The sequence below is a fragment of the Podarcis liolepis genome (assembly GCF_965112155.1).
Source record: "Podarcis liolepis genome assembly, chromosome: 7".
NCBI classification, from domain to species: Eukaryota; Metazoa; Chordata; class Lepidosauria; order Squamata; family Lacertidae; genus Podarcis; species Podarcis liolepis.
In genome coordinates, this window is record NC_139561.1 from 54,677,860 (window position 1) to 54,699,443 (window position 21,584).

Below are 21,584 nucleotides of genomic sequence, written 5' to 3' on the forward strand. Positions count from 1 at the left end.
ATGACTTCTGCTACACCATCACACCTTCATCTATGAAGATGAATGTCAGCTCACCAAGTGCAACCTGAGAGGCTGCCTGGCTGCTCCCTACCCCCAGGTGATGGTTGATAACCTGTAGTGGTCACGTGGGATTGTTATGAGGAATTATGAAAAAATGAAGCAAGCCATTGTGTCAGTGATGAAAGCGTTGCTTTAACTGGGCTGGAATCATTTCACATTATTTCTTATCAATCCCACAAGCCTCTGCATCTCTGCCCCATTTTCTCTAGGCTTGACAAATCTGTACACAGACCAGTTGCTTCACCAGGTGTCCTGGTCATAAAGATAAGGAGGCAGCTTTGATATAGCTTTTGTTAATCTTTATATAGATCTTAATGGCCAGGAACAGAGTATACCTGGGGATGGTAAGGGTTTCCTAAATGCATTCCTCCTTGGTTCTTGTTCATTTAGCTTAACCATGTATGCATGCTCAAGTAGGAAATAATTTCTTTGTAGTTAAAAGGATTTCTCTGATCTGACTTTGTCCCACATGGGGATTTTTTGAAATGCTCAGAGGAAATCTGATTGGTTCTTACAAATGCTGTGTTAAAAGTTCTTTTGTTAATAAAAGGGACCTGGGCCAGGGTGTGGCAGATTATTATGTGCCCTTCCTCCCAGAGTCTTGCTGGCCAAGTCCTTCCTTTACCTTCAGAATGCAACAATAACCTGGGTTGGGAGATGCTTAGGGGGCCAGAAACACAAACACAGAAAGGAAAAGAAAAAAGCTCCACCCACACAGCCACTGCAGAAATCAGCAGAAGGAAAAAGGTACAGATTTTATTTTGTACAACAGAACACAAAATAAATCCAGTTTCTTCCAACTGTGGCATGTGAAGTCAAAAAGTACAAACGGAGGCAGCAGAAGTGCATGTAATACTGATAAAGTGAAGTGTAGGCTAGAAAAGGAGGGTAAACAGCTTTGGATCCATAATTTCCTTAGTTTATAAGTAGCTGCTTATAAGAGATTTGTCTACAGAGGCAGCCCAAGGCAGAAGGGATAGGGAGGCAGGCAGAACTTTCATTCAGAGGAGGAGAAAGGAAGTCTTGGGGCTTGGACCATGGGTGGGAGCTGATGGTCCAGGCCTCCAAGTCTACCCCAGTCTGTGGAGCTCAGGAAGCAGAAGGGGGAGTTAAGCAGGAGTCCTTCTGATCACTCTGGGGAAAGCACAAGACCTCCTCCAGACTTTTCCTTCCCTTGAGACGCATGGGGCACACCTCTCACACCTGCAACCTCTATTCAGACCATTTTGCTGGTTTGAGAAACCGTCCTGGGGTTTGCCAGCAGCCACTGCATACGACGTCCAACTCAGCCACTGGCAACTCTGAAAGGGCAGAGGATTGTTCCATGCAGTTCTAAAGTTCTACCCCCCCCCCCCCGTTATTCAGCAAAATTGCTGGCTGGGGACTGAAGGTCAGCTACTGTGGAGAAAGGAATCGTGTCACAGCAGCAGTGGGAAGCTCCCTTGCAAATGATCCACCAGGAACAACCATTTGCCTTATCCTATGGATGGGCTGGCCATGTGTCCAGCTGGCAGCTCATTTGTAGGAGCCAGGGGAGGGTGGCTCAGAGATGCAGGACTCTTTGACCAGGTGGCAAAACCAAAGTCAAGTGGAAATTACCTCACTGAAGGTGTATGGGGGGGACCTGGGTTCAGCCAACAGAGATGCCCAGCAAGAGCATCTTAAAGAATCTTTGCAAACTGAGAACATTCATTTGGCCACTTACACAACCAGAACTCTGATCCTGCCAGTCCACAGCTCACTTTCGGCAATGTAGGATGCAGAGCCCTTCATAGGGAGGAGCTTTTCTCTTTGGAGCAGAGATGGTCCCAAGGAGAAGGCAGGTGGCAAGGCAGGATCTGGCCAAAGTTGCACAACATTTCATGCTCTGCCATACAAGTTCTACCTGGATATAGTCACCCATCACAACCTACCAGCTTTGTCTCCTGCAGGCATTAAGTGACCAGGCTGCTGAAGAGGCAGAAGAGATTCTTTCAAGCCATTCAGCAGGAATAATTGCAACCCATTTACAAAAGAGGCAGAGGGAAGGGGTGGGGAAGATTTCCATTTCCAAGTGACAGAGTGAGATGAGGAATATTTGCTGCTCTGAAGGCCCAGGGGTGGAGTGGCCTGGAAAGATTGTCCCATCACCCCCATCAGAAGGCAGCCATGCAGGTGCTGCTGAGAGCCAGGCAGCGGCCTGCCTTGTTCCAAGCTGGCTCTTTCGCTCAGGCAAAACCTCTCCACACATACACAGAACAGCAGGAAGGGAGAGACAGAGGGAAAAAAGGCAAGCACATAGCAGTCAAAACCACCAGCGAGTGGAAAGAGTCCAAGGGAGCCAGCAGGGCAAGTCAAGGCACTCTTTGATGCTCAAAATTTATTCCCCCCCCCCCAAAAAAAGGGCCCAGAGATTTTAGGAAAGTATTGGAAAGAAGAAAAAAGAACAGGTGGGCCACTTGCTCCCTCAACCAGCTGGCAGGAGGGAGGCTCCAGACTGCCTTGCCCAACCAGATGTGCCTTCCAGGGGTTTTGGACTCTTAGCCACAGCAGCATGAGGCAGTATTGGCTTGGAGGAGTCTCAAACCCCTGGAGGGTGGTGCCTGGATGGCTGCCCCCCTAGAAGTACATGCCTGGTCGATGCTCTTCTAGAAACAGACTTGCTCCCTTTTACTCTGACCAACACAGCAGCTGGGAGGCTGCACAGTGAGCCTGGCCAGTCCTGCTGCCTCTCAGCATCCAGATGGCAGAAGAAGCTCATTAGCAGAAGACTTTGCGGTTCAAACAAAGAGCATCTCTCTGGTCTCTAATGTGCTCTACTCCCTCAACACACACAACCCTCTTGAGAGGCATGTAAACAGGGTGGGGGAGGTACAGGAGGAAAGAGGAAGATACAGGGTTTTCTAGGCTGTGCAGTGAAGTCACTGTTGCCACAAGGAGTCAGGATTGGTCCCCTTTAGGGCTGCTCCCTCCTACACAACTCATCTTTTTTTCTTTTTAAAGAAATACTTATTCAATACTGTTTGGTATGATTGCAGTTTTGAAGGGCAGAGAAAAGGGAGGGCTGGTGCCTGGGGTCTTGGCCTGCATACCCGCAAATGCCTGATGCTCAAACAAGAGGGAAGTCCTTTAGCTTTGCCTTTGCCCCCGCTCTCCTCTCTTCCAAGGTCAAGAAATGTAATGTAGCCCAACTTCCTAAGCCTCCTGCCCCCAACTAAAAGGCAAGGCCAGTGCAAACCCATGGACAGTGTGAAGCGAGGATGCCACAGGGCTCTGTTCAAAGGACAAGTCTGCCTGCTCCTTTCAGTGGTTATAAAACATTTCAGCAGAACTCGCCCACAGCCCAACAGTAAAACATTAAATAATACCTGTGTGCAATACCTGTGTTGGTTAAATCCTGGAAGCCTTCAGGAATGGAAAAGATTAGGTCTAGAGGGCTGGCAAGTTGACAGCCAGTCCTCTTCAATTGCCCAAAGGCAGCTGACGCAAACACCAGATTCCTTTCATGAAGGACATGTTCCTGAGTAGCATGGCTCACCCGCCCCCTGACTTTCTTTCTGCTCACCAGCAAGAACCCCTGCGGCATCTGAATATGATTCTGAGAAAAGGGAAACAAACCCTGAAACTAGGCAGCTCTCCACATGCTATGCTGCTTTCCACCAGCCTAGCTTCTAGGGCAAGTAAGCAAACTCAACAAGAAGGAAATTAGCTCCTCCTACTCTGCCCTTCAGCTAGCTTGCTACCCTCCAACAATGCAGCCTGGTGCTCTTCCACCCTTCCAAACCACCTCTCTCCCTCCCTCCCTCCCTCTCTCTCTGCTGCAATCTGCAGGGACTTAGCTACACAAATCAGTCCAATGGCAGGGAGTCTTGGTGGTGGGGCAGCAAGCAGTTCTTTCAGTCAAGGTCCGGACTATCTGGAGGCAGCTGGCCAGTCCTTTCAGACTGGGGGCCACCTCCTTGGCTCCCCCCCCCCCCCGTCATTGAAACAATTTGAGTAAAAGGGTGGGGCAGAAAGGTGGAGGTAGAGTAGGCAAACACATGCAGGCACCCTGCTCTGAGATCACAAGAAACGGTTTGCCATGAGAGGGAACCTCCTGCTCACCCAAACCCAAGATGGCGGCCAACTTGATTACAGCCATGAATGGTAGAGAAAGGTAGAAGTCACCGGGTCTGAAACTCGGGTGGCTTTGGCATGGGTTCCCCTTAGGTTCTAGCATAAAGGGGGCAGTGCCTGTCCCAAGTGGCACCGGCTCCCTGAAAACCGCCTGTGTCCATAACCACCTGCCAGAGTCAGGGTGCTGAACAACAGAGTCTTCCGTAGGTGCAGCACCTCCCAGACTTGGCTTCCGCAAGCAAAATCTTCCAGAGTTTACTTGATTGTAACAACAACAAATACAATCCAGCTGCTCTCTGCATTTTAAACCTGATTGTACAAAATGAAGACACACAAAAAAAGGATCTTCCCTGGGCAAAAGTGGGAAGTGAGAAGTGCCATTTAGCAAAGGAAAGTTGATTGTTCATTTGCTTTTTTAAAAAATAACAACAGCGGAGTCTCTCTGGACTGTAAGGGCTTCTTCCAGTTGCAGCTTCAAAGGCAGCCCTGCAGTGCCTCGCTCTTAGCAACCAGTCAGTGTCCAGGCTTCCCAGCAGACTCAGAAGGGCAGACCTCCGAGAACTGGTCAAAGAGCAGCCAAACCTGGCCAGCCACCAGGTAGATTTCCTCCACCTTTGCTTTTGTGCACCCCTTCCTACTTTTTATCTTCATTCAAAGAAAGAAAATGTGCAGCAATATATCTCCTTTTAGCCATACTCAAAACTTGATTTGTTCTGTTTGAAAATCCTCTTGATTTGAGGGGAGAGGACCAACAAAACACACACACTTCCGTCACTCCCCTTTGAGAGTATCTTTCTGCTGCAATTGCTTTCAGAAACAGTGTACCTCATTTGCTCCCTGGGGCCTCCCTGGGGCGCAGGTTTCCCAGGGTCCATCTTGATGGGTTCAGGGGAAACCCAGTGCTCAGCCCAGGCCCAACAGGTAGCTGGCCACACCACCTGGCCCATCATCCCCTGCAGGCTAGTCACCAAGTCAGTGCTGGAACACAGCAGCCTGGAGGGGTCAGTTGCCACGATAAACATCAATCTTGTTTGTCTTCTCCAGAATATCAAGGATATGGGCTTCAAAATCAGCATCATGCACCCCAGTTTTCCGGAACTCTCCTGCATAGCGATTGTTTTCCCAGTAATGGTGCCAGTTGCCACGGCTGTCTGCCCCAAACCCAAAAACGTTCACCTACAGCCAGGGAAAGAAAAGAGAGGGTCCTTGTCAGCAAGGGAAACATCCACTGAAGTGAAACTCAGTGGGATTACCCACTAAGAGACAGTGGCAGGGGGGCACTGTAGGTGCAAATGACTACCAGACTTTGCAAAGCTGGCTTCACCGTATCATTATACACCTTTAGGTGCCAGGCAAAGACGTTCCTTTTCAATCAGGCCTTTGGTTAATCTGATTTACATCTTATGCCCTTTTAAAATGTGTTTTTTTGGGGGGGGGCTATTGGGTTGTTTTCTTGTGTGTGTGTGTTTTGTGTTTTTATGTCTTGATTTTATTCTGTGAAATGCCCTGAGACCTCCGGGTATAGGGCAGTATATAAATTCAATTAGTAATAATAATAATAATAATAATAATAATAATAATAATAATAATAATAATAATGGGAGGGGAGGAGAGGAGAGGAGAGGAGAGGAAGTGGCAGGCCTTTCATGGGAGAGGCTCCACACACTTGCCCTGCTTGGAGCCAAATGGGCACATTCAATTTTCACTGCTCTTTTGTGCAAATCTGGCATAGTAGGAAACTTGTATTTCAACAATAAATTGAAAAAATTCCTTCCAGTGGCACCTTAAAGACCAACTAAGTTAGTTCTTGGTATGAGATTTCGTGTGCATGCACACGAAAGCTCATACTAAGAACTAACTTAGTTGGTCTTTAAGGTGCTACTGGAAGGAATTTTTTTATTTTGACTATGGCAGACCAACACGGCTACCTATCTGTAACTGGAACAATAAATTGATTCACCATCCCCCTTTTATGATTACCTGTGCACATGTTTACAGAACCATGGGCCTCATGTTTACAGAACATTAGGTGGGAGAGGACTGCAACATGGAGCACAAATACTATCCATCAACACCGTCAACTAGCGTGGATGGGAAACACTAATACAGATTTTAGATGCATAAATTTAAATGTGTTCACGTGACCTTGGGCTAGTCACTCTTCTTTGAAGTCTCTCAGCCCCACTCACCTCACAGAGTGTTTGTTGTGGGGGAGGAAGGGAAAGGAGAATGTTAGCCGCTTTGAGACTCCTTCGGGTAGGGATAAAGCGGGATATCAAATCCAAACTCTTTTCTTCACAGATGCACACATGGAAAGAGCAACCCACATACACACAGACGTCTCAGTGTGGACACAGCCATAGAAGACACCTAGCATTGTTTGTCCCCATCAGGTTGTTTGATTATAATCTCTTCTATCTCTCAATTTACAGCATATTTTATTATTATGTCCAAAAGTGTGTGTGTGTGTGTTAATTAATGTACTACCGTATAATTAAGTAAAACTAGCAGACCTGTCCATGGTCCTGCCTTGTGCTGAATCTCTGTGCTGAGTGGTCGGGAACTGTGGCCCATCTTTTTACATTCAGTCTCCCTTGCCTCCCCTTTAAAACACACACAGGCACACGTGTGCGCGCGCGCGCGCACACACACACACACACACGCATCCAGCCTGTTAAATAGACTAGAGGAGCCTGCCAAATCCCAGGTACTGGCCCTCTCTCTTCAACATGAAATCTCTCTTCACAGGCTGGGAAGCCTCTCCAGCTACTTAAGAACCCACCTCATCACAAACGTGCAAGGCAAAGAACAGGACCAGCATCCCCGTGGAAGGGTAGCGTCCGTGGTGCTCTGTCCATCGGTCATGGATGTATTTGAAGAAAGCTGGGTTGTAGATTTGAACCTAAGGACACAAATCACGGAAGACAACATCACAACAGGCAGGGCTTTCTCTGTGGGAAGCCCCGAAACATGGCCATTGAGTATTTCAGTCTCAGTCCACATAGCCCAGAGGAAAAAACTGAGGCACTGTTAGTGGGTGGTTCCCTAGACTGGGTGGCTGGGAAGTTGCCTGCTCTTGATGGAGTTACACACCCTCTGAAGGAGTGCATAAGCAGCTTGGGGGTAATCCTGGACTCATGGCTGTTGCTCGATGCTCAGTTGCCCTTCATGGTGCAGAGCGACTTCCATTTTAAAAAATGTATCTGATTACCTTAGGAAACCTGGAGTGTGTATGTGTATAGCAATGCATATAGTATTCAAGAACTGTTTGTATTTTTAGCAGAACCAACCAACCCAAAAAAACCAAAAAACTTGCTTCTCAAGTTATCTTAAGAGAGATGAGAATTTAGAAAATAGCCATGCAGATGAAGCCAACATGGATATTTTCAGAGCATCCCTTCCCTCTCCCCCATGAGGGCCAGACTTACCTTGTCTTTGTCCACCCGAAGGAAAGGCTTCACGGGCGCATAAGTGCTATGAGAGAAGCAAAAGGGAGAAAGAATGAGAATGAGATGCTCCTTGCCCCCCTCTTGCTAAAAAGATGCTCTGCTCAATTGCTCCCTCTGCCCTCCCCTCTTTCTGTCACATCTCCATATTAACTCTTAAAGGAAGATGGGGGCATGGAGGGGCCAACAGACACAAGGAACACCACCGTGAAAATCTGGGGGCTGGACCAACCTGAAGTTGAACCCAGCAGCTCTGGCGCTTACCTTTATGTATGTTACACCCCTCATTTTGTGTACAACATTCAAGTGTGGACTGTCTATTCTGCTTACACCCTGGAAGCAACTTTTTGCTTTCAAATGTTTAGCCATACACTGAAAAATAAAAATGGGTGGGACCAGCATGCTACCTAAGACAGCAATCTTTTGGTAAAGGTCCAGAAAGGGTTGAAGGCACAGGAATGGGAATTACTCATCCCCAGGAAACGACACGGTGCCTGTTGGCCAGGGCTGTCCTTCTTTGCCTCACTGGGTGGGATAGAATCATGGAATTGTGGAGTTGGAAGGTATCCAAAGGGTCTTCCAAGCTTAACCCCCTGCAATGCAGGATACATACAATCGGATCTGGCCCGTCGACAAGGCGCTTGCCATCCACAGCAGGTCCAGGGCTTTGAAGGGCACGAGAACAAAGCTAACGTTGGCCGGCAGGTTCTTGGCACTTTCTGGGTACATGAAGTGATGGGTTGTCCTACTCCCAACATCTGCCTCAAAGCCCACTGTAGGGGCCTGGTTCATTCTGCAAGGAAAGAATAGGGGATCAGGGAGAATCATTTGCTGAAGTTGTGGTCTGGAGCATTTCATTATTACAAAAAGGTGTGTGTGTGTGTGTGTGTGTGTGTGTGTGTGTGTGTGTGTGTGTGTGTTGCAGCTCAACCTAGCCTCTGAACACAAAAATATTATTTTGAGGGTGGGGGGTACTTGCACAGTTTTTACATTGCAGTGATAACAGCATACAGTGTAGAATCACAGTGCCTTTATAACTATTTATAACTATAAATGGTGGCTCCTTTGCATCGCCTTGAAGCCCAAATATTCTGCAACAGCAGATGCAGCTACCGGTAATCCTACCCATCCCAATAGCTGCAGCCCTATAGTTTGGGGCAATTCTGATGAAAACAGCCACACTGCTGACTCTAGCTCTCCTCAGATGCAAACAGTGACAGAACTCAGCCTCACCCATCTCCGACAAACACTGGAGGGAGCAAAGTTTTTCAGCTCAGTCCTGGATCACCCACCAGTTGCCAAGTTAGGCAAAATCACAACATTAGGCCCAGTTATAGTAACCAAGGAGCAAGACCCCTGGGTTTTGCTTCACTGAGAAAGGAGGCAGCCAAGTCCCATCCAAGATGTGATTCCAGAGCGGGCAGCTGGCAACCCTGTCCATCCGGGAACCTGCAGCATGCTTCACCTCAAGCTGCCTTTTGAGAGATCTGCCACTAGATGGCAGCAAGGTGATGAAGGATGAAGCTCTTATAGTGACAAAAAAGGATCCAGAAAGGGGTGCTGTGGTGGGGCAGACACTGCTAAGGCACCGCTCTTCCACAGTCAGCTGGATTCAGAATGAGAACTCTGGTTCCCCACACCACTTATGTGTTATTTGCAAAAGCATCTCATGTGCTAGGCGCTGTACAAGAACACAAGAGCCCCCTACATACAGGGCTACAACTGCAGAAAGCCATGAGATGAAAGGAGCGGGGAGTTGGAGGGAAAGCGGGAGAGAAGAGATGGAGGAACGAATACGATTAAGCAAGTGTCCACTTAACAACACCATCCAAATGCCATATTGACCTGCAGCCAAACACCTGAACTGACTCTGCACTGCAGGCAATCCTGTCAGAGTGATAGAAGGTCATCCCACCTCATGCATTCAAGGGAAAACTACCCAGTTCAGGGGACTCAAGAGCAGCCACCAGAAACAATGACGAGGAGTCAAGACACTAACAAAGTTGGGGCCCAAGCTTGTCCAACTTCATCAATGTTTTGTTTTTGTTTTTTTCCTTTGCTTCCAGTTGAAATGTCAACTTTCCAGGCCTTTCTCTGGGACACAGTTTCAGCCACTTTAGTCCTGTTTTGAGCCAACTCAGATACAAGTTCATATTATTTCAAATTGCAAAGCAATGTCTGCAGAGTGACAGACCCCAAATGCCAGCAGAGCTTCTGGAAACTTTCAGGCAGCAGCAACTAAACGCAAGCACAGGTATCTGTTCCTTGGACAGCTGGTGGGGTAGCTGAAGGTGACCAACAGAGAATCGCCAAGAAGTCAGATGGTCACTTGGCCAGGCAAGAGGGCCTGGGAGTCAAACCTCCTTTCTCGGCAGGGAGAGAAACTGGAGTGGAAGAGGCAGACAGCGCCAGCTGTTGCTGCTGCTTTTTTCGTCCCCAATGTTAGCCGGGCTGCTGTTCTCTGATGCAAGAGCCAGCCCAGCAATGATGGAGAGAAGACAGCCCAAGACACAGAGGGATCTGGCCCTCCCAGTCACTCACCTCATGATGAAGTCATGCCCATTGATTTCCCTGCCATAACCAGAGCCTTGCAAGTTGCCCGAGTTGCCAACCACAGCACAGCGGCGGCACGGCTGAGAGTTCTGGGAGCTGTATGGGTTCTCTCCAGGGACAATCTGGAAGAGCTTCCCCAAGACTTCATTCAGGTTGTGGGACTTGAACTGCGGCTGTAGCATCTGCAGGGAAAGGAGAGGGCAACATGAGGCCAAAGTGAACACCCCACAGGCACCAAGCAGCCTGGTGTTAGTTAGTGTGGTATACTAAATCCTTCACACATGGGAGTAGGAGAAGGACATGCTGCTCTTTGTCTACATTTACAGCTTGCTCTGAAACTGGACTCGGACCAGCTTAACACCATAGCTTCCCCCAAACACATCCTAGGAGCTGAAGACTTGAGAGAGAGCAGAGATCCCTTTACAATAATATTATTCGCTTCTTGTGATACAAATTGTATTGGATTAGGCAGAGGTGATTGATAGTTTGGCCTGGTATTCAGTGCTGTTATCACTGTGTCCCTGATATGAAATATGCTTCTGTGATTTTCTTTTATGAATTTCAGATATATATTGTATTGCTTTTGTTATTCTGACAAAATGAAATTTGATGGGGCTACGATTGATGTGAGCTGCTGCACTAGCTCAAGCATATTTGGGAAAAAGCAACATACAAATATAACATCAAGATCCAATCCAGGGTATTAACAAGCCTTTTTCCCCAGGAGTCAAGGTGTGCTGCAATATGTGGTGTGAATGCATACCTGTTTTCCAATTATTTTGGAAATTAGTCTTTGAAGAAGTTTCTTCTATTACAGGACAGGTGATACGACCTGATCCAAGGCTAGCTTTATTAAATCTGTTTACAGATGACCATAAGAATTAATTATTTAAGAACCTACTACTAATCTTTTTAATGTCTGCAGCTAGAAATAGTTAGACAATATTAGAAAACCGTTACTAACTTAACTCTGGAGGCATGGTGGTATAGACTATGGGATATAACCCTCATGGAGAAACATCTTAGAGTGCTCAGGAAGACAAAGACAAGAGGAACTGTAAGGTGGATTTCAGTACAGTGGAAAGGACAACGTTGTCCACCCACCACCAGCTACTCATGCCTTACTCTGGGACAATCTGTTAAAACAGAGAGTAGAAGACCCTTAACTGCCATAATCAACCATGAACTATTGTACTAGCCTGCTTATTGTTTGACTGCAGCATTTACTTTGCATATTCACGGAATGTTTCTTGGGGGTTATATGGGGATTGCTTGTTATATGTGCTTTTTGAAACTGAAAAATAAAGAAATGGGGAGTGGGGGAGATGTGTTACAAGAGATGGGAGGCTGAAAAGCAGAGTGTGAGATGGCATTTCCTGCTGCTGTATATTCAGAAATGTGCAGAAGCCAAAGAAGAATATGAAGCACTGTGTACTTCTTGGTCCTGGGAATTCTGCCCTGCATGTCCACATTCTGCTGGACAAAAGAAACAGTGGGGCGGAATGGTTGGGGGCCAGCCTTTCCTGCAGCAGGCCCTAAGAAAGTTCTCCGCTAAATCTTTGGAGAACTGACTTTGGTTAAAAACAAGAAATGAAAGACTATTCCCAGGACTGGCGACTGTCTCTGGAGGACAACAAATGGTGAGATATGGTTTCGACTCCCTTGATGACATAAGAATAGGCTGCGTTGTTGCTCTGTTCTGTTTGGTTGGTTGTTTACCTGCAAAACATTAAATTCAAAAAGAAGGAGAAAGTTCTCCTCTGCAGAGGTGGCCGGAGGGACACAGACCAAACTATACAGCAAGAACCAGCTATCATATTGAGAGCCAGTGTGGTTTAGTGGTTAAGAGCAGTAGACTCGTAATCTGGGGAACCGGGTTCGAGTCTCCACTCCTCCACATGCAGCTGCTGGGTGACCTTGGGCCAGTCACGCTTCTTTGAAGTCTCTCAGCCCCACTCACCTCACAGAGTGTTTGTTGTGGGGGAGGAAGGGAAAGGAGAATGTTAGCTGCTTTGAGACTCCTTCGGGTAGTGATAAAGCGGGATATCAAATCCAAACTCTTCTTCATCATATCCTCAGGAAGGCAGAAAGTGGTTCTTGCATATGGCCTCTTGCTCTTCCCAGTGCCAGAGGTGCTTAGAGGATGGATGGTGCCTTCCCCCCCCCCCAGGTATCCTCACCTGGCTCCTCAGAATCCCCAGTTAAAAGGTAGCAGGACTAGGAAAAGCCCTTCTCTGCTGAGGACCCTGGAGAGCTACTCCTGGCAGGAGCAAACCAGCCACCCCCAGCCTGGTGCCTCCCCACCCAGATGCTTTGGGCTACGACTCCCATCAGCCTCAGCCAGCAAAGCCATGCTGGTAGAAACTGTAGAACCATAGAATTGTAGAGCTGGAAGGGACCACAAGGGCCATCTAGTCCAACCCCTGCAATGCAGGCATATTTTGCTCAATATGGGGCTCAAACTCATGGCCCTAGCTCCACCAACTGAGCTAGCCTGACAAATGGATGACACTAGGCTGGGCAAGGGTGAAGGAAACATTCCTGGAAGAGAGAGATGGCAAGGCAAGAGGCAAGGAACAGCTGGCCTGCTGCTTCCTTATTCTTCTTCGCAGTTACACAAAGAAAGCACCAATCTGGGCCTTTTAAGAAAGGTGAGAAGTTCAGCCCCTGCAGCAAATCCAGCCTCAGTCACTCAGCAAAAAGCTCTGCAGCTTTCTTCAAACAGATGGTGCTGCTGGATGGGCAAAAGGAGAGGAGAGGAAGAAGAAGCAGGCTATCCCAGGCAGAGGCTGGAGCTGGTTGCTTCTTCTCAAGTAGCAATACCCAAACTAAGAACACATCTGGAGAGGCACAAACCTTGGTTCTGCCCAAACGGCAGAGGGAGGCAAAAGCCAGGCAACCTGCACATGCATGAGTCATGGCTCTGTTTAGACTGCAGGTTTCTGCTTCTCCTCCTCTTGTGCTAAAGGGAAAACTCCTGCAGAGGACAAAAGCAAACCAAAGCAGCTTTCAATGAAATGGTGCCTGTACCATCTTTGTCGCTTGACCCTGGAAGACTGAGTTGCAAGGCATTGTCTGCAGATGCTGAATAATAGGTACCGTATTTTTCGCTCTATAACACGCACCCGACCATAACACGCACATAGTTTTTAGAGGAGGAAAATCCGTAGGCATGCTACCTGTAGGCATTCCCTCCATAACATGCACAGACATTTCCCCTTACTTTTTAGGAGGAAAAAAGTGAGTGTTATGGTGCAAAAAATACGGTATTTAAGATTTGCAGGCAAGATTTCCACGTCTAGGGAGCCATATTGCCATGTACAACTGATAAAATGCACTCCTGGTCAGCTGCTACTTGAGCACACACTATTAGTTTCATTATTCCATTTGTAGCCCACCTTTCCGCCCAAAGGAGCCCAAGGCAGTCAACTGCTAGCCACACAATGGCCCTGGTACCAGAAGAAGGGCTTTTGGATGATGTCCATGACATGGAAAATGTGGAATGGACAGAATTTGATGCTGCATTAGGGGAACTTAAAAGGAAGAATCAACAAAAAATCCCAGGATTTTTTTTTATTTTTGGGGTGGTGGAGGGGTGCCCGGAGGTAAATCACTCTTAAAACTTCAGAGATCTAGGGAGAGGCTTTAATGTGACTTTTAGTCATCCCTTCACTAAGACAACCCAGGAACTGCGTCCCCTCTGGCCTTTAGGGAGAGAAGCCCTGCTACATAGTGATCACTTCTAGGCAAGGTGCTATTTCACCTGGATTAATCGTAGCACTGTAAATTATACCAGCAGTAGTACCAGAGAGCTTGATGGGAAGCACTAAGAAACTCGTTAATTTTTTGAATTACATTATAATCTTTTTTAAAAAAACTCCAAAATGAATTTGGAGTGGAGGGGTATTGTTTTTGCTTGTTATTATGGGTGAAGGGTGGCATAGAAAATTTTAATAGTAACGAGAACAACAACGACAATTCATCTCCACTATGGTTCTCAAACAAAAATGAAGGATACAATTTGATAATATTTGAACGGCAAAGGGTTATAAACATTCCACGGATATTTAATTTCGACATAAGATAGAATTCTGATTTTGGGCTATTTGAATTTTGGAAATGAAACAGAATACACACACATAAACTGTGATTTGTTGGGAAGCGGTGGAACTCAGTTGTAGATAGATCTACACCACTGAAGCAAATAGAGATGCACTTAATTTTATGCTGAACTTCTCCTGTACTCACAGAACATAAAGTCAGAGCCTTGGTTTCTTCAGCCCACTATATTGCATCCACTGACTGGCAATGGTAGCTTTCCAGGGTTTCAGGGCAGGGATCTCTCCCAGACATACCTGGAGGTGGTGGGGATTGAACCTCAGACTTTCTGCATGCAAAGCAGATGCTTTCCCACTGAGCTATGGCCCTTCCTTAACATTTGATATTGAACAAACCACAGGGAGATAAGGAGAAAAAACAGATTTTGAAAAGACTGAGGAAAACAATAAGCACCTGCTTTTTAATATAGAAAAGATATTGTCACAGTATGAATGCAAAACAAGCAGGTTAAAGAGCTGATAGTTCCAGACCTCAGCAATAATATTCAAATGCAGGTCGGGGAGTATTTATGGTGAACAGGGGATGACCTTCTCTTGTGCCTAAGAGAATTTTGAAATCAGTTTCAAAACAATGGTAAGGTGGTGCAGCAGTGATGGAAACCTCAAAGTAAGAGAAGACTTGTTGTAAAAATGTGAACTATGGGTTGACAAAGGATTTATAAGAATAGAGTTATGAAAGAGATGTAGAGGGGAAAATCATTACATTAAGATCCACAATTGGGGGGGGGGAGTCAAAGGTGATTATATGTTTATGCATTTAATTCATTTGTTTATATAAAACAGAAAATGCAAAAATAAAATTTATTAAAGAAAAGAAAACCACATTGCCTTGGCAAGCTATAGGATGACAGCTACTAGGGTCCTATATGGCAAGGACTGAAAACCTTAGCGGTGCCTACTTTAAAAGAACAGATGAAAAATATGTGGGGGTTTGCTCCAGCCATCCAACTGGCTTGTTATGTTAAGGGTTAAGGTAAACAGGAAAAAACAGAATAGTTTTATGAGCAGCTGGTCATTATTCATACATTAGTGTAAACTTTCAAAGTTTATTTTCAAATCTGCAGCTTTGTTTCAAGATTATGAAAGTCAGCTTATGACTCAAAGATATAAACATGTGTTCAGATCTACATTCATAATATACCAGTACGTAAAGACAGATTTTGAAGAATGCACACCAAGAGCTGCCAAATTCGTCCAAAAATGCTTAAGAATCATTGTGCAAAATAAGGGACTGTGCCTCATCTAGTTAAGACAGTATCTCCCAGCCTAATTTCCCTTGCCAGGATATAGACTAAGCAGCTTGGAGGCTGGGAGTTTTGTTGTACGGTGCTTAGACTTAGCAGGCTGCCCTGGTCTTGCTGCCCTAAGTGGTTGTAATAGGAGTGGGAATGTCAAACCCCACCCCTCGGTCCCTGCTCCCAAAAAAACTCACCATCCACCACCTCTGGACATCCAGCGGCAAGTCCATGTTCTCTTTGGTCCACACTGGGGAGATGTTACTGTCATAGCGGGTGTCGAACCACTCTGAGTCACTCACGTCCACCATGCACCTGTGACAGGTGCAGCTCCGTACAAAGAGCCCCTCCTTGCTGAGGCGCTGCATACCTGCGTAGCCTGGAACAAGCTTCACCCGGTGGATGCCGTTCAGCCCATTGGGGTCTAGGTAGGCGATGCTGTGGTGGGAGTAGGTGAAAAGGAGGGACATGATGAAGACGAGCAGGAAAGCCGTGGAGAGGAACCAGAAGCGCAGCGAAAACTTCATGGTGGGTATGGGAGGGGAGGGAAGGCCAGGAAGGGTCACTTGGCCTGTGTCTCTCTTGCAACAGAAAAAAAGGCAGGGGGGAAAGCTGGCAGAGAAAGTGTTTGGCTTCTCAAAAGCTTCCTCTGGGAACCCTCACAGTTCTCCAGGTGCTGCAGAGACCAACTTAGTCATGAAAATGCAGGCAGGTGTTTGGAACAGACCATCCCAGGTAGCCTCTCTTTGGGTTCTTCTTACATCAGTCACAACCTCTATGGCACCGCCCAAGCCTTTTGCATACAGAATTTGGGCCACAGAAGAGCAAAATAAGAGCAGCCTGTGCTCTCTTCCACTGTTTGACTCAAGAGAGAGCCGTTTCCACAGGTTATCCCAGCAAACTAGGTCCCCAACTCTGCCTGAGTACTTTTCCTTCCTGAGAGGAGGGGGAGAGCCTGTCCTAATACAAAGGAGAACGCCATGGTCCTGTTTGCTCCTGGGCACACATTTCAAGGCTCTGCATCCCAGCCGGAGAAAGAGAAAGCAGCTGTTTGCCAAGTATCAGAGCAGCTCCATCCTCGGGGTTAATGAGCCACGTTCCCTCAGCACCACCACTCCAGCAGACGGGAAGCTCCTGCCAGTTCCCATCCCAGGACCTCGCCTCTGAGCTGGCAGCTGCACATCTGGATCAGCGCTGCCCGGGGACAGCCGCCGCTTGGGTGTCCCAGGCACTCTCTCCGCCCTCCGCCACACACGCTCAGTCTGCAGACGCAGCTCCCGCTCAGCCCTGCAACTTCCTCTCCAATTTGGCATCTGGCAGACGTGGAAGTGCAGTGTCCCCGTGGCTCAACCTCCTCCTCCTCCTCAGCTGCTTAGGCTTTTAAATAATCCCTTGGCAATCTTTTCCTCTCCACTTGCTGGCCCAGAAAAGGTTCTGCTGCAACAAAGCCCTGAAACTGGAGAGAAAGAGGAGGATTTTAAAATGATACATATGTAAAAGAAGAATTGTCAAAGGTCAGCAAGAGGGAGGAAGCCTCAGCTCAAGGGTGCCTGGTGGAAGGCACACACCCCCCCGCCCCCCAATTTGCTCCAACAGCCCTCAGGGAAGGCAAATTCTTGGTTGCAACATCTGATCAATGCAACCCCCCCTCCCCTCCTGTAAGAAACAGGGAACTTGTGCGAAATAGTCCTCTCCTGCAGGATAGACAATGAAGGACCACTACAGATAGCTCAAGCCAGTCGCACCCCAGAGTACCACAATAACAAAAAGAGCAGACTGCTTTCCATGGGCTTCTTCTCTCCCTTGTATCAATTGTGCCATGAATAGAAATCCACTATAAATCTTTGTGGTCAAAGTCTCAGATTGCCACACTGGTCTCCTAGAACTAACGCAGAAGGTTGAAGAAAAGCCCTTTTCCTGGACCTACCCCCCTCTGTTGTGCAAATGTATTGCAGGCTGGGGGCGTCAGGCTTCAAGTTAGAACTGCCTTTCAAAGTAGAAGAACCACACCCCCAGCTCTGGGCACTTTCTGGCATAATTTTGCATTTCTCACTGTCTTGCATCATGTCCTTTTGCTAGTAAGGCCTGAACCCCAGGGATAGGAACATGCTCTTCTAAAATAAAAGCAGCCATTGGCCCACAACATGACATCCAGCTGGTTTTGGTCATTCTCCTAGAATCACATATTGGAATTCTGCAGAAAAGAACAGCACATCCACAAACTAAGCTTGCTCCTTTATTTTAATCAAATAGGACAAACAACCCATCTTTCCCAAACCAGCCTGGCCTTGGATCAGTTCTGACACTCCAACAGCAGCCAATACTGCAGGCTGCTGTGTATCAGATTCATAAACATCCCTTTCACAAGGAGGCAGGAAGGAAGCAGTGACTGGTCACCTCAAACTGCCCAATGGCATCCAAAACAATATGACCCACAGCCGTATTCCAAACCCACCTCCCTGAAACACTTCTCCAAAGAATCACAGAATCCTAGAATCTAGTCTAAATCCCTGCAATGCAGGAATCTCAACTAAAGCATCCATGGCAGACATCCACCCTTTCCAAGGGAGTCCATTTCACTGTCAAACAGCTCTTACCATCAGAAAGTTCTTCATGATGTTTGCTCAGAATCTCCTTTCTTGTAACTTGAATCCATGGGTTTGGGTCCTACCTTCCAGAGCAGGAGTAAACAAGCTTGCTCCATCTTCCATGTGACAGCCCTTGAGATATTTGAAGATGCCTATCATACAGTGGTGCCTCGCAAGACGAAATTGATCCGTTCCGCGAGTCTCTTCGTCTAGCGGTTTTTTCGTCTTGTGAAGCAACCCTATTAGCGGCTTAGTGGATTAGCGCTATTAGCGGTTTAGCGGCTATTAAAGGCTTAGCGGCTATTAAAGGCTTAGCGGATTAGCGGCTAAAAGGCTATTAGCGGCTTAGAAAAAGGGGGGGGAGCGGAAAAAAATCGGAACACTTGCAAAACGTTTTCGTCTTGCAAAGCAAGCCCATAGGGAAAATCGTCTTGCGAAGCAGCTCAAAAACGGAAAACCCTTTCGTCTAGCGGGTTTTCCGTCTTGCGAGGCATTTGTCTTGCGGGGCACCACTGTATTTCTTCTTAAATCTTCTCCCCTTTTCCAGGCTAAACATGCCCATCTGCTTCAACATTTCCTCACAATGCTTGGCTTCCAGACCCTTTACCAGCTTAGTCACCCTCCCTCACACATGTCCCAGCTTGTCCATATCCTTTTTAAATTGTGGTGCCCAGAACTGGACACAGTACAACAGGTAGGATCTGACCAAGACAGAATAGAGCAGTACTATTCCTTAGGGACGTGGGTGGTGCTGTGGTCTAAACCACAGAGCCTAGGACTTGCTGATCAGAAGGTTGCCGGTTCGAATCCCCGCGACTGGGTGAGCTCCCATTGTTCAGTCACAGCTCCTGCCCACCTAGCAGTTTGAAAGCACGTCAAAGTGCAAGTAGATAAATAGGTACTGCTCTGGCGGGAAGGTAAACGCCGTTTCTGTGCGCTGCTCTGGTTTGCCAGGAGCGGCTTAGTCATGCTGGCCACATGACCCGGAAGCTGTCTGTGGACAAACGCCGGCTCCCTCAGCATATAGAGCGAGATGAATGTGCAACCCCAAAGTCTTCCGCAACTGGAGCTAACGGTCAGGTCAGGGGTACCTTTACCTTTTATTTCTTCCCTTGATGTGGACACAGTGCTTCTGTTGGTGCAGCCTAGAATAGCTAGGGAGAACCTCTCCAGGCAGATGTGGAAAAACCCAGAAGTTAGATGCAATGACATTTCCACACTCAGCTGATCACCAATTGCACAACAGTCTCCAGAACACAGCACCTCAAATTTGAGGGGGGACACCTCAGAACGATTCATTTGAGCAAACATAAATTAGAATTACTAAGTGGTCCTTAAGCTCCAGGTCCGAAGAGGATGCTAACTCCTAAAATCACCCTCCAGTGAGGTGCCAATTTATGTTACAAATGTACCAGTGAGAGGGTCAAATCACTACGCTGTTATATATGAGGCTGAGAGGCCCCACAACTCTGTTAGGGGAGGAGGGGAGGACTCCTAATAAGAATCTGTTTAATTTACTGCAATAGGAAAAGACACAGATTCTTTTCTTCCCTAAAACAAAGGAAGTCTTCCTCTGGCTCAAACAGAAAACTCACAGAGAGGATTCACTGGCAAGAGTTCAAGGCCGACTTTGTCAATAGAAGGACAAGAGCCTCTGCATTTCATTGTCTGCCCCACTTACATGCAAACACACAGTATGTCCATTATTCTGACCAATGCTCTATTCATTCTGCAGCAAGCATGTTGCTTTTCACAAGAATCAACCCCTAATGAAGCTGCCCCTTACTTAAGTCAGTGAGTCTCCTGGTGTATTATTTTTTAATATAGCCACTGTTATGAGATCAACTTGATTGAGATTATGGCAGCTGAAATTCTAGGCATACAAAGAGATTGGAGCAGCTTGAGTCATAACCAAAAGCCTGGTGGAGGAGCATCTACAACACTGTCTCAGCCCCCACACCTGTGGCTCCTTCTGAATTGCTTGTTAAATTGAAAAACCAAGTCCCCCACTTAGAAGCAACAGAAAAGGGTGGTTGCAGCACAGGTTGGTTTTACCCTTTCTTTTGTTGGACCAAGGCCTTTAACCAAGGAAACAATCTCTGAATCCAGGGAGTTGGAGTAGACAGGAAAAAATGGATTGCAAGTCTTTGCTTTTATTTACATCATGAAACCCTTATCTTGGGCATAAAAATAACTGCTTTTTGCCTTAGCAGCTGGGAACCTTTGGAACCCCTGAAGAAACCTCACTCATTTCACAAACAACGACATTACGTGTGGAAACCCGTTTTTGTCTCTTCTCAGCCCCACCACCAAGTCTTCATCTTTGCAGAAGTAAGGCAAAAGGTAAGGTAAAGGACCCCTGGATGGCTAAGCCCAGTCCAAGGTGACTATGGGGAGCGGTGCTCACCTCCCATTTGTCCACAGACAGCTTTCCAGGTCATGTGGCCAGCATGACTAAACCACTGTGATGAATGCCACAGTGTATGGACCATTAGCTGGCCAAATTCTATATTTTCCCTCTTGCCCCCAATCTCTCTCCTACAGGACTACCAGCTTTAGCTCACTCTCAGCCCCCCTTTCCCCAATCTTGCTTTCGGAGATCTGCTCTTTGCTTTGCCCTTTGCTCCTTCCTCATCTGCACTTCTGCTTTTTTGCTGGTATATAACTTGCCCATTCGCCAGCCATGCCCCCCAAGTCTCCCACAGCTTTCTTTCCATTCTTGCCCGAATCTTACCTAATGCCTATGCCTCACAAAGTCAATACCCAAAAGCCTTCTTCCTCCTCTGGAAACTTCCATTTCTCTTCCGGCAGCAAACAGCCCCAGTCACCATCCATTTCATCTCCTCACCTCACCTGTCACTCCTCCTTGCTTCAAGCTTCTTTCTCCAACTTGCCCAATTTTACCCCATCTAGGTCTGGCTTTGCATTTCTGCCTCTGCTTTTAGAACTGGCAAGCTTGGCCTGTAAGCTTCCACACTTTCGAAACTGAGCTACTGCTAGTGTGCGCTTTATGAAAGTCTGTGTCAATTGTTTCTGTATAACACACACACACACACACACACACACACACACGGTGAGAGAGAGAGGGAGGTACCTTGGAGGACTTCTGGGTTAGCGCCATCGGCAATGGCGGAGTTCCTCTGACCGAGAGGAACCCGCTCTGTGAAAATCGGGTCTTGCCACCGCGGCGAAGGCAGGGACCTTTAAAAATCCCAGGTGGAGGAAGCCTGGGAACGTGGGATTCGGCTGACACCAGGAGCGCCTCCCCTACTCGCAGGGAAACCCTTTTTCAGGGATCCAAAGTGACGTGGGGTGAGTGGCGCGGTGTTTTGAATCAACCGCTACTTTTACGGAGTGAAGCCGCACAGCCGTTGCCGGAGAGTGCTGACTTTTTCCTGTGGACAATTGGACTCTAAACAAGTACCCGTGAGTAGAACGGAAATTGGATTAAGAAACATTTTAATTTGGCACTGAAGCGGGAGGGTTCTA

General features: G+C 47.2%; 1 protein-coding gene across 2 annotated transcripts in view; it reads right to left on the minus strand.

The window, feature by feature from the left end:
- Positions 1–790: 790 nt before the first annotated feature.
- Positions 791–21,584, minus strand: part of ST3GAL2 (ST3 beta-galactoside alpha-2,3-sialyltransferase 2) — a 37,083-nt gene continuing 16,289 nt past the window's right edge. For both annotated transcript variants that reach the window (XM_083515114.1, XM_083515115.1), the window contains exons 2-7: positions 15,705–16,963; positions 10,143–10,336; positions 8,215–8,394; positions 7,584–7,629; positions 6,938–7,057; positions 791–5,331 (exon numbers count right to left, since the gene is read on the minus strand). In XM_083515114.1, the coding sequence (XP_083371240.1) occupies positions 5,158–5,331; positions 6,938–7,057; positions 7,584–7,629; positions 8,215–8,394; positions 10,143–10,336; positions 15,705–16,034 (1,044 nt within the window). In that variant the 5' untranslated portion in view covers positions 16,035–16,963 and the 3' untranslated portion in view covers positions 791–5,157. The remainder of the gene's footprint in view (positions 5,332–6,937; positions 7,058–7,583; positions 7,630–8,214; positions 8,395–10,142; positions 10,337–15,704; positions 16,964–21,584) is intronic.